Below are 12,829 nucleotides of genomic sequence, written 5' to 3'. Positions count from 1 at the left end.
CCTCTTGGATGGGAGGGGAAACATCTTCAAGAAGCAAAGAGTTCAGTTGCCTTCTTTTCAAACACTTCAGACTACCGTGACCTGGATGACTGAGAAATTACAGACATTAGTCTATAACCAGAAAATGTGTAAAGTGACGAGAACCAGAAACTCTTTCTACATATATTCAAAAACAAGACCATAAAAGTCATAAGGAGCATGATGAATGGCAACACTGACATTCAACATTCTCTACTAAAGGACCATCTTCCATAAAATCAAATTATTACTACAAAGAAAACTGTTGCAGTAAAGGCTGAGCTGAAAGCAAACGAACTGTTATAAATGTATAATTAATGTTTTATAATCTATGTTATCATAAGATCCATTGTAATAAAAATGTTCATTTGATCTCTTTATAAACTTACTGGTGTGACCCTCCACAACAGTCACAACATTAACCCACCTCTGCATCGGTTTAGAAGCAAAATGTGGATTAAAAATAAATTCTCAGGAATTACCTTCGTGCTGCCTTCAGGGTCTAAGATGTTGACACAGGAAATATACTCTTGCATTGCTTGTTCCTGATCCATGTCTCCAAGCTGCTTCCAGGCTTGCCTGTTATGATATCACAATTACCAAAGTAATCACTGTTAAAGCTTTTCACACGCCGTGAACTAAAACATGAAAATAGAAATATTAGATTCACTGACTTTGGGGGAATCATTTTAATACTTTGCAAGCGGATGGGCTGTTTGTGAATAGTGGTTTATTTTAAGTAGCAGAAACATTTTTCTTCATCAAGCATCTGAACGTGGATCCCTGAGCCTGGTTCTGCCAGAGGTTCCTGTTTAAAAGGGACTTTTTCCTTTCCAGTGTTGCCAAGTGCTCGTTCGTAGGGGGTCGTCTGATTGTTGGACTTTTCTTTTTATTATTGAAGGTTCTTTGCCTTACAATGAGGCGACTGGTGCCATTTAAGTAAAAGTGAATTGAATTGACTTACTTGACCTATAAGGCTTTAAAATATGTGCAAAGTGAAATCTGGGCTACTTACCATTTTCTTTGTCCTTCAAAGTCAAAGAAACCAGGTTTTGGTGTATTGCACTTCCCCACTTTGACCTATAGATACAAAATCACATTACATATCTGATTTAATGTCGCCTGCAGTTGTGAGCCTGACTCGATTAAATACCAGAGGAGTCACGTAAATGCTGAGATTCATGGCGTGTGGGGGGTGTCCCGTCTAAAGCAGCGTGGTGCAACTACTTGAAGGCTCGAGTGTGGCCGACACACGCACAGTGACATTAATCGTACAATCACCTGTTTGTAGCGAGCGTACAGGTACAGCAGCTGGTCCCTGCTGGCCGTCTGTATCAAGTCTTTTACGCGGTCGGCGGCAGACTCGAACTCGCGCTCCAGCTCTTCTCCCTCCAGCCGGTCCCCCACCTCCATGGCGCTGCAGTCAAATTTACTCAAACCCAAGTCCGAATCCGAGTCCGAGCCTGCTCCACCGAGGGGCTCTCCTGTGTCGGGCCGGGCTGGATCCGTACCTGAGCCCGTCGCGGTGTCCGGAGAGGACGACGGCGAACCAGAAGCCATTGTTATTATTGTTTATAGCGTCTCAAACGACGGGAGCCGCGGATCTCCGTGAGAAACGCGGAGAAGCGTACGGAGAGCAGCTGCCTGTTATTTATATTATGTCTGCAAAGTGTTTCAGCAAAGACTTGGATTTTAATCCGTTATCGTAGCAAATCCGCAACAGTCGGATCTCTTTCTGCCGTTGGTCCGTGGCTGGTACTGACAATTTAAAAGCGCCGGTAAAAAATCGCTGTTAGTAAGAAAGGTTCCGACTCTGGTGCGAGTAAAGACGCGAACACGCGCTTTTCTGTATATTTGTTATGAATGATTAAACAAAAACTAAATATTGTCTAAATGAAAATAAAATGTTTGAGTTTTTTCTGGTTGCTGTGTACATGTCACGTTATCGTAGGTCAGCGGACACCGAATAATATATATTAGCTGGCTAACTTAAGCGCTAAAGTAGCTTGCAGTGGGTTTGTTGATACTTTGGGTGGAAAAATGTTTCTTGAAATCTCGTCAAATAAAAATAAAAAACTACGTAAAGTACAGCCATTTCTTTATATTCTGCTGGAAAATTGGAAATGGGCACAACAACTGATTAAACAAATCTGCAAAGATAAATCAAAATAAAGCCTATAAGGCAAAAACAAAGTCTGTTCCATTCTAATGACTTTGAAAGTCAATATTTGTTTTGAACACAGTTATTCCTCATAGCCCGAAATCTCTGTAGTAAGCTTTCTCGTCCTGTCTGTAGTCTTCAGCAATAGTTCTCAGGGCTTCTTGAAGGACATTCAAAGCTCTTCTTTGGATGTTGGCTGCCTGTTGTTCTCTTCTCTGTCACGCTGCTTCAATAATGTTGAAGGCCAGTCCATGTTTTTCTGTCCAGATATGCTTTTGCTGCATTAGCAGTGAGGTTGGGGTCATTGTCATGCTAACAAATGAAGCCAGTTGCTCAGATGCTTTCCAGGTGGTATGGCAAGGTGGATCAAAATGGGATGGTACTTTTTGTTTTCGCAGTTTCATTTGACAAGATGTCTAGTCGAGTTTATTTCCTAGTTCTTAAGTAATAATAAGACACACCTCAGCCTTTCCTCGTTGTCTTTTTGGCAGCCGCTATTACACAGAGATCATTTCTAATGGTCCTTCAGCTGCAGGGCCAAATGTTTCTATCAGGTACCGTGTCAGGTCTTTCCTGGACTTTTTTCCCCTTCTTGCCACTTATTGTCCAATATTTGTCCAGTTTCCTCCGTTTTTTCTTCCTCCTTAAAAAACAAAACAAAACAAAAAGCATGCTGCTCACCATGCTGAGATATGCAACGTTTTTAGGAATCACCTTGTTGGTACCTAGTCCAGTCTGAGTCCAGATATCCGTCAAACTGTGTGAGCTTAGACATTTTTCACAAGTTCCCCTAAAACAAATAGAACAAATTGCGTTTTTGTGGCAGACTGTTAGTAACAAAGTGGCTAAAAATGAGGGTCTGGAAACTTGGAAGAAAAATACAAGGATTGGACAGCCCGTCCATTCACTGTATACTCCATCACAGACATTTCCTGGTAGAACATTTTAGTGTGATATGTGTGCATGCGATGGGTTCTGTTTTATAAGGGACTCTCATTATCCTAAAATGAGGATAACTACAGACAAGAAGGTAATAGCTTAATTTTAAGACTCAATAAGTTTATTGACATTTGCTCTGGTGTTACTCAGCCTGAAACGAAATACGGTTTCTCACCAGCCTCTACAGTGCAATAAGCAATACAGTTTAAAAAGACCAAGTTTAAAAAAGAGCAGTAATGAATTGCAACAATAGTTATGGATAAATAAATAGCATCAAATCTAAGTTCTAAAACAAACTCCATTCACATTCGTTCGGGCAGAAAAACCCTTTAAGGGCCTCAATTTAAAACTTTTTAACGACGTTTTTCTGTCCACCACATTTTTTATAAATGTTTTAATTCTACTTGGACTCTACTGCAGCACATATTAATCAACCTGAATGTTTGCGACACCTGCCACAACATTCAGCTTTGTGAAAACAATGTATTAACATATCGTGTCCAGCAGATGGTGCTATTAACACAAAGATGTTTTATTTTTGCGTTTGGCACTTTTTATCCCAAGTACATGATGTCGCTCATCACGTTCACCAGGACGAAAATGGATTCAATAATCGAGTAGCCTAAGCTTAAGTCAATAACGTTTCTATTAAATTAAACGTTTTTTTCCTCTTTGAGAAAAAGCTCAACTTCCGAATTATTTCTGGTTCGTATCTTTCTGTTTCTGTTCTACTTCATATGCGGTAAACACGGGGAACTTCCCAGTATATTAACAGTATTAATGAGGATATTTTTACAAAGCTAGTGGTAGCCTGTTTTCGTGTTCTTGTGAACCTGTTTTTAGACCGAAAGCTACAAGCAGCTTACATTAAGCATCAAAGTGCGTATAATTTGTTGTCTACGTGACTTTCTGCCATATTATCTGCAGAGAGATAAACCTCACAGACACGTTTTAGTTAAAGAAAAACTGTATAAGTTTTAAATGAGTTATTACTGTTGGTTGGTCAGTTTAAATATATATTTATATATCTTTAAAAAAGTAAAAAACTTTATTCCTTCTTCTTTTTGTAGAAACACACAGCAGACAGTTGCCTCTCTAACTACTGTACAAAACCCCAAAGGAAATAAAGTGAAGCGAAGACTGTGAGGGGTCCCACGGTGCACCACTAACAGTTTTCACGAGGTCCCAACAGTGTCCGAGTTACACTGCGCGCTCTGCTGACGCAACCACGTCACAGCGGTTCATAGCGATGGCGGACCGCAGTGTCCCCAGACTTGCCCAGGGAGGGACCGAGCAAAGTCACTGAGCCACTTTCACCGGCTCCAGTAACCTGTCGCCCGACCACCTGTTAAAGGGAGGCCACTGTTGTTGTTCTCGTTGTCTCTCCCATGAAATAGTATGTGGGACGGGATCTGCAGGGAGTGCGCAGACCGGGACGAGCCAGAAGTGGAGTGAGCAGGAGCGCAGTGTGCCGCGCTGACGCGCCGCATGTTGAGCCAGCAAGTTGACTGATAAAATAAAAGTCGCGTCGACGGGGAAGGGGACAGCCGCGCTCGGATTTAACAGCGCTTTGAGGAGGACACTTGTTCCGGCAAAATGAAATTCGCGGAGCATCTTTCGTCCCATATCACTCCAGAGTGGAGGAAACAGTATCTTCAGTATGAGGTAAAGCAGAATTTATGTTTTTTAAAAATGAATTTAAGGTGGGAACGGACGCTGACCAAAACGAACCTGCTTTCATAGAGCTTCAGGAAACTGGAAGAAAAGAGTCGCGATTAACTAAGAGAAAATGTAAAGTGTTTTAAGTTTGATTTATTTTTTCCAGTTTCAGTAAAGCCTGCTCCTGAGGGCAATAAACGACGGGAAAGATAAGGGATGCCTATTGTTTATGGAGGGGAAATTGACTGCGGTTGTTAAGAGCCATGGGGAGCATTCAGCGTTTGTTATTGCTGTTTGTTGATTTTAACACATATGAAAATAAACATAAAAACTCTGTTTGATTAAAAAAACAAAACATTTTTTTCATACTGTGGAAAAAATGAAAGTTATTATTATTTTCTTTATTTTAACAATTATGGAGAGCTTCACACAAAACAAAAAACTGAAGATTGTCTTTGTGTTTATTTTTCACATTTCTTTGCAAAACAACCCAATTTTCAACATTTCTTTTTGTTCGGTCACATCATTTTTTATCATCATGTTAACTGATGGTGCATTGTTAAAAAATAATAATAAAAGACGCTCTTTGTCCAAAGACACCCCCCCCCCCCCCAAAAAAAAAAAAAAAAAATCACCTCCTTAAATTATTAACATTTATTTTCATCACTCTAACTAAAGACAAAGGTTATATCTCTTCCACCAATTGAGTGCAATGTGTTCCAAAAATTTCACATTTCTAACGAGTCAAAAATATAAGAAAGCATATTTTTTTGCAAGACTTTGAGACTAAAATGATGTTTATTATCATTTTTCTCAGTCAACCAGGAATAGCTGTCTGTGAATCAGCCTGCAGGGCTTCGTCTAACCTGTCTGGTTTTGATATCTGTTGATTTAGAGCAACATCTTTGTGTGCACACATGCTTTTTTGTTGTTGAGTGTTGTACACTACTTGAAGAGTATTTTAATTTCACACCCCACTTCTTGCTGGCTCTACAGTGAGAGCTTTAGTGCAGACATGCATTGACAGGACAGACTGCTCACTTCCATTTGACTCTATGAATTATAGACAAAGACCCCGTTCTCTTCACCCTCAGCAGCCCAGACTCAACAGAAGCTCAGTGCGCCGGTTTTATTTTGGTATCCTGCCCTGAATGATGATGTTAAGCTGGTCTGTTGGTACAGCAGACATTTGGATCTCTTGCTCTTGACAACATGATATGCTGTCATTGTTGTGCAATGAAAACATCTTTGGACACTATAATTAAAAGGAAAGAAAAAATGAATAGGCATAGCTGGGAAAATTTATTTAAAAATTAAAAAATGGTGATTAACATGCATGCGAGTGCAGTATGTTGTCTTTGTATGTACAGACTGAAGCACACTGAAGCCCAGGGACAGATGCATGGCCATACCAGCCATTTTACACCTCCAGTATTCAGTGCAGCACTCGCTGACCTGAGATGGATGATATATTTTCTCTGTGATTAGTGTTGGTTTTATGGTTGCTCTTTTCTGGGACATAATCTTGAATTTGACATTTAAGTTGATAATATTAATGCACTTAAGGAAGAGCTATTATTAAAGCCAGCTGAGTTCTATAATATGTCCTTTTTTCTTTATTGTATTCAGTGATCGACTCTTATCGTCTCTGCATGTGATCCAGAAATTAGACATGAGAACTGAAAGGCGAATGACGAATCCTTTAAAACACAGCTGTGATTGATCACTGATGACTGACTCGTGTAGCCGGGAGTTAGTATTTACATTTTTTAACCATTTAAAATAAACAGTCTTTATAAACATGTTCTCGTCACATATGTAAGCTCCTATTTTTAAATGATGTAGGAGAGTTGCTCTCCTGTGTCTGCACTTCATACTCTTGCTCCGATCTGAATCATATATAGTTTGTTGACCGAGAATGTGTTCGTGTATTTATGTCATCGTGGGAGTCTTCAGTCTTTGTGCGACCTCTGTGACCACACACTGAGTGGGCGGGGTGGGAGAGGACTCACACCTATAGATGACGGACACTTCATTAGAAGAATTGGATTTTCCTCTGAAACGAGTCGGCAGATAGGGCCAAACATGAAGCTAAACTGAACTCGGTCGACTTCAGAGAAGTGAGTCACTTAGATGAAGCAGAAATGAATTTTTTTATTCTGGGAGATGCAAAAGCTTTGATATGCTGCTGTGATGCAACCCAAGCTGCATCACTTCGTGGGCTGTTGTTTTGGTGAAGCCGTCGCACACAGATGCGACTGTTGCATTGTAGTAATGACACGCTGACATCATTCCTGCAGCATCGTTTTCATGTAGAAGCCGCGACACTTCTGCTCATTCTGTCAGTCTCATCCAAACTGACTGTGGTTTGAAGTTATGTTCTTGGCTTTGTGTGCTGGTTGAACTCATTAACCTGCTGCACAGTTTTCACTTTTAAAGAGCGCCCTTTAGTGTGGAAAACTGTGGCGCCCATTTAGATTGGTCAGCCGGTTTCTATGCAGATGTAAAAAGGATGCAGCAAAGTGGCTGTTCCAGCATATAGAGGCTCTAGTTAGTAACGCACCTCATTCAAATGTGGAAGCATTGACAAGCCAATTGAGTGATTGGGCAATTAGGTGTTTGCTTTATCCTGTAGGACTGCAGTTATAAACCTGTATGCTAAACAGCTGTTTGATATGGAGGTGTGTATGTCCTGCCAACCCCAGATTTATGCCAAACTGCAGCCTGATAAGATTTTTCCCTTTAAATGTGATGCAACATGATGAAATCTTACAACAACAGGTACAATTTAGTGAGTTTTTCAAACGTGAATATATTAGCGCAGGTAAGATGTAGACTGTAAGTAACAATTGTGTTTGGCAGCTGTATTGAGCAGCACAGTTATGAGAACAGATGAAGGACAGTGATTCAGGTGTGTGCGTGTATGTGTGTGGGCGAGAGAACAAGGACACTTTTGCATTTAGCTCAGCAGCCTAATCACTCATGTAAGCTTAGATGAGGAGGAGGAGGAGAGTGCACGCAGAGACTCACATTTACAATTCAAACGAGCAAAGTGTTGCAGAATAACAGGGATGTGTGTGATTTCAGTGACTGTTCAAAGGTCAAGTCTTGCCTTTCTGTAATTAATCTGAGTGATTTAAAGGTCTAAACAAGCGCAGCGAGCTTTGTGTCGTTGTAGCCATTACAGAAACGTAACTGTACCCTGTTCAGTGAAAGTATGATTTATCAGCACTGCGCAACAATTTGAACATTATGTATACAACAGGCATGGCATGGCAACTGCTGAGAGGCCCCATCTCTATACCTCCCTCCTTCCTTGCATCCTCACCTCATCGCTCCTCCCCCACTGGGAGGACATCTGGTCCCCGACCAGACCTGCCCTCTGCTCCCCTCCTCCCCTCCCTTTATCCTCTCCTCCCATGTTCGCTTTACATGCAGGCATCCACTCAGACGCTGAGCTGCAGATTGAAGTGATCCATAGATCCCTTCAGACTAATAATGTACGCTTCGCACTTCCTCAAGCACGATCTCAAGCATCACAGAGCAATGATTTGGCCAAATATTTTGGCTAGTGTCCTCTCAACATGATTCAGCATTTAAAGGATTGAAGTCCACACACAGTATTCACTAACATGGATACTCTGCTATAGAGGTCTAGTTTCAATAGTGACATAAATCTGGTGTGGGCCATGCATCCATCCATGCATCCATGCATGCATGCATCCATCCATCCATCCATCCATCCACGCATGCATCCATCCACCCATGCATCCATCCATCCATGCATCCATCCATCCATCCATGCATCCATGCATCCACGCATGCATCCATCCATGCATCCATGCATCCATCCTCTTCCATCCATGCATGAATCCATTGATCCTCTTCCACTTATCCAGTGCAGGGTCATGGGGGTGGGCGGCTGGAGCCCATCTCAGATGTGAGTATGCCACATCGTCATGTTAATGTTTAGTAATTCTAACTGATGGCCCTGAAAGCTTTGGCTTAGTTATTGTCTACAGGTTTCACCAATGATTACTGCAAATTTATCTCCGTCCCAAGACACCCTGCCCCCCTTTCCCGTCACAGCCATCGCCATGGCAATGCCTCCACCTTAATGAACTCCCCCTCCATCTGAATCTGTACTTCTACTTCCCACCTATCACTTGACCATATCAGCTGCTAACTGTTAGTTATTAACTGGACATCAGCGAGCTGTGTGTGAGTCCACAGTTGGTCCCTTTGTGATTTTAATCAGACAAAATGGGGCGAATGCTGCATAAAGAAATGTTTACCTCCAGGATTAGGCTCCAGAGCTGCAGTCTCACTGCATATAATTCACAGAGGAACTTAGTATCAAGTATCAACAGTCCAGGCTTCAGCTAATGCACTGGATTTCTGAGTGGTTTACACACACACACACACACACGCACGCACACACACACACACACACACACACACACACACACACACACACACACACACACACACACACTCAGGAGTCCTCACAGTCCTCTCTGTCTCTCCCATGTTGACCCCAGACAGAGATGATAATGACAGCACATATATTGGCACCTATGTTTTACCTGAAACATGAAATTTGGTGCAAAGCTCAGATTTTACTTCACAATTAATTAAAGTTTTTTTTAAAGAAAAGTCCAAAATTATAATTTCCTTTTTTCCTCTTATTCTGGAGCAGTTTGGTTACAAAGATGTCCTTATTGTGAAAAAAGTTATGAGGAAATGTCCAAACGAGCCAGCATGCAGTCGTCTGTTTCCATTATCTTCACGATCAGTCTCACTGAAAAGAAGCGACCCCGTTTAACCACAGCTGCTATCTCTGCTTTGTATCTGCCAGTTTGTCTCTCAGCTTTTGTCAATCTGCTATTCCTTTAATTATTTATTTCATAAATTGTCACATTATAATATAGTCATAGGGCAATTATGTTTTATGCTACCACTGTCTCTCTATGAATTGCCTCTTTGTTGTGTATGGGGTTTGCTTGATTATCCCAGTATCTGTATAGTCGGGGCTAATTTGCTCCAAATTGGGTCTTGGGCCCAGCTTCTGCCCTCCGGTGGGCTCAATACCTGCAGAAGGGGCCATAGCTTTTAGTGCTATGTGGATCAGGTGCCAGTCAGGAGCAGAGGTCCTGGCATCCAATTCCCAGTTGACAAGTTTGGCCACAGGGACGTGGAATGTCACCTCTCTGGTTGGGAATGAGCCCAAGTTAGTGGGTGAGGCTCAGATATACTGACTAGATCTAGTTAGGCTCACCTAAGAGCACTGCTTTCGTTCTGTAATGAGTCTCTTTGATGGGCTAAAGGGAGATCAATATACGTGCTAGTGAGAATAAGCATCAGTAAGTCTTGTTGAGTGCAGCGAGGGCTTCAGAAAGGGTAAATGTGAAAGGCTACGAATGATTTGAATGGTTTTGTGCAGGTTTTGCATGTTCAGAAGAGAGCATGGTGGTCACAGGACGCACAGACCTCTGTGATAGTGCGTGGGTTTCTTCTGAACCCTTGGATAAAAGGTGCTACCTGTGCTCTGTCCACCGAGTCATTCTTTTGTATTCATCCGTCTTTCAAGAAAACTTTTCCTGGAGCCGGGCTGGACTATGTGAGAGGCAGTGGGCAGGGTGGGGCATACTCATATCCCTTTGGTTCGGGGTTTGTATGTGTTTTTATGTTTTCATGTATAATCACATGATTTCACAGTGCTCAGTGTACCAAACACAATAATGTAGTAACAAGCGGGCGTTTTAAAATGAAGCTTATGCTGTGCAGACTTTGTCTATAATGTTAACAGCTGCCTGGTCTTTACTGTAATTTAGTTAATAGCTCTTGAAGTCCTTTTTAAGGTCCTTCTCTGTATGCAGATGTTTCTAACAATTTTCTGGCACCTTATGGTTTATTCTAATCACCCCATTTATCTACTGTAAACACACCTTTACAACTGATGGGATTTTAGATAATGAGCTAATTCAAGCAATTAGCTGTTTATCATCCCATCTAAATCAAACCACAGTCACTTTGCACATGTGCAGCCCTCTCTGTGAAATCACAGGCTCTGTGAAATTGTGAATGTCTTTTGCTCAAAGCCGCTTTTTGTTTTTGTTGTTTGCAGACACTCATATTTGTTTTCTCTTCTTCCTCATCAGGCATTCAAGGATATGCTATATGCTGCCCAGGACCAAGCTCCATCTATAGAAGGTAAGGAAGCTGCTTATGTGGATAAAGAAATCCAGACACACAGACAGAGGAAAACACACTCCCAGACACACACTTATGTACCCCCTTTTTGGGCATCACCAGAATAACAGCCCTGCTAAAAATAGGTGTAAATCACAGCTAACACGCTGCCACTCACTTCAGTCTGTGACTTAACTTTAAGCTAACCTGCTTAAAGTAATAAACACATGCAAAGAGAAGAGGGCTGAGGAGTAAATGAAGCATTTTTACTGTTTGTTTTATGTTCATGTAATGTAAACAGAGAGCGTTCAAACACCCTAAAAATCCTAAGCAACGATGGTTAACAAGGAAGACCAGAACCGAGAAGGCCAGCAGCACTCAGTGCACCAAATAGCAGGAAGGCTGCCAGCTATAATTACTCTTTGGCCTCAGAGTGTGTGTGTAGTGTGGGAAAGAATGTAAACCATTTGTTTTTATTTTAGACACCAGTTTGTGACGTAAACAACTTTCTTCAGTTGCAGGGTTTGGGTGTACCTAATGATGTGACATGAAACACTTGTGAGAGCTGTGGTTATTAAACTGTGGGGCGAGCCCCGCTGGTGGATCGCTGAGCCAATTCAGGTGGGACAACGAGGTGAAAAACGTGGAAGGAAAACACAGATTTTCATTTGGGGAACATCCGAGTTTTATGATGCGGCTGAAGTAGATTCAGGGTTTGGGTGCAGCTCGCGCGCAAGCCTGTGTAGGGATTTTTTCTTTTTCAGTGTTTTGCTGTGTTCCTGCTGAGTGGGTTTGGTGTGGATGTGAGTTTGACTATCTGTGAATGACAAAGATGTAACAGGCGCTGAGACTGCAATGATGAGAGCGCTCCATCTCTGTCAGCATCAGACTCAAAAATCAATCTGAGGTATTTGTTGACTTTATTTTTGACTCATTTCTGGACATTTATTATTTATAATATTAATAAGAATTCTATTTAAAACTACATAAAGTAGTTCCTGTGTTTGTGTGAATATTCTTGAATTTAGTGATATTGCCTGCTTGTTAGCAGTCGAGCTCAGACTCTCCCTTTAAGAGCGTCTCCTCGGCTAAGCCTCGATGTGGATGATGAATTATTTCCTGTCTCAGGTCTGAGCTGTACTCATGGGTCACTGCGCTCTGCCTCTGTCAACTTGACGCAAGATAGGTGAGCATGTCTTATGAAAAGCGACGGGCTCGATCGATCAGTTCAAAATCGTATTCTGCCATCAGTGTGACAGAGTTCCCTGCTCGATCACAGCGATTTGTCTTCTCCTCGCTCATTTTTGCAGCGAGCACGTGCAGAGAAAGGAGTGTGATGTGTGCGAGAGTCAAAGTCTGTAGCAGAGTTGTGTTTGCTGGGAAAGCCAGAGAGCCCATAATGAAAATGGCGGCGGAGACAAATGGCATTATTGAGCCCTAAAAAGCACGCTCTCCTGTGGCCGTTGACTTTTCATAACAGAAACAATATTAGGATGTGTTATGAAATAAAAGCTTATCGTAGCACTTTTTCATCACATCTCCTGTACTGAAAACTTTCAGATGTGATTTAGTTCAGACTGGGGCTTGAAGACATCAGAAGAAATAGACCGACTGGACTTTTATAGCTTTTTGTTTTAATGATTTAATATAAAAGCATTTTAAGGCTGTGGTGGCTTTAACACCAGGACCAGATTTCAGTCTTTCCACGTGCACACGAGGAGCGAGAAGTCAACCCACCATCTGCTTTCTTGCTGTCACGTCCATCATGGCAGCTTCACATGTGTGCAGCACACAGACCAGCTGATAGAGATCGTTTGGTTGCTATCACATAATCAGTGATCAGAATACTGAAAATGAGCC

The 12,829-nt window shown here is 41.8% G+C and overlaps 2 protein-coding genes across 3 annotated transcripts in view; one reads left to right on the top strand and one right to left on the bottom strand.

Moving 5' to 3' along the window:
- The window catches only part of acbd6 (acyl-CoA binding domain containing 6), a 28,279-nt gene extending 26,515 nt beyond the window's left edge, over positions 1–1,764 (bottom strand). Inside the window, exons 1-3 of the mRNA XM_085348237.1 lie at positions 1,300–1,764; positions 1,034–1,098; positions 501–597 (exon numbers count right to left, since the gene is read on the bottom strand). Of these exons, the coding sequence (XP_085204363.1) occupies positions 501–597; positions 1,034–1,098; positions 1,300–1,578 (441 nt within the window). The 5' untranslated portion in view covers positions 1,579–1,764. The remainder of the gene's footprint in view (positions 1–500; positions 598–1,033; positions 1,099–1,299) is intronic.
- A 2,596-nt stretch (positions 1,765–4,360) lies between these two features.
- Positions 4,361–12,829, top strand: part of xpr1a (xenotropic and polytropic retrovirus receptor 1a) — a 79,191-nt gene continuing 70,722 nt past the window's right edge. For both annotated transcript variants that reach the window (XM_085347244.1, XM_085347245.1), the window contains exons 1-2: positions 4,361–4,783; positions 10,939–10,990. In XM_085347244.1, the coding sequence (XP_085203370.1) occupies positions 4,715–4,783; positions 10,939–10,990 (121 nt within the window). In that variant the 5' untranslated portion in view covers positions 4,361–4,714. The remainder of the gene's footprint in view (positions 4,784–10,938; positions 10,991–12,829) is intronic.

Source organism: Diplotaxodon limnothrissa, linkage group LG23 (genome assembly GCF_057381915.1).
Source record: "Diplotaxodon limnothrissa isolate DT_005_m linkage group LG23, D_limnothrissa_male_GT1.1, whole genome shotgun sequence".
Taxonomy (NCBI): Eukaryota; Metazoa; Chordata; class Actinopteri; order Cichliformes; family Cichlidae; genus Diplotaxodon; species Diplotaxodon limnothrissa.
Note: the sequence above shows the minus strand (reverse complement) of the source record. Positions and strands in the feature narration are given on the sequence as shown.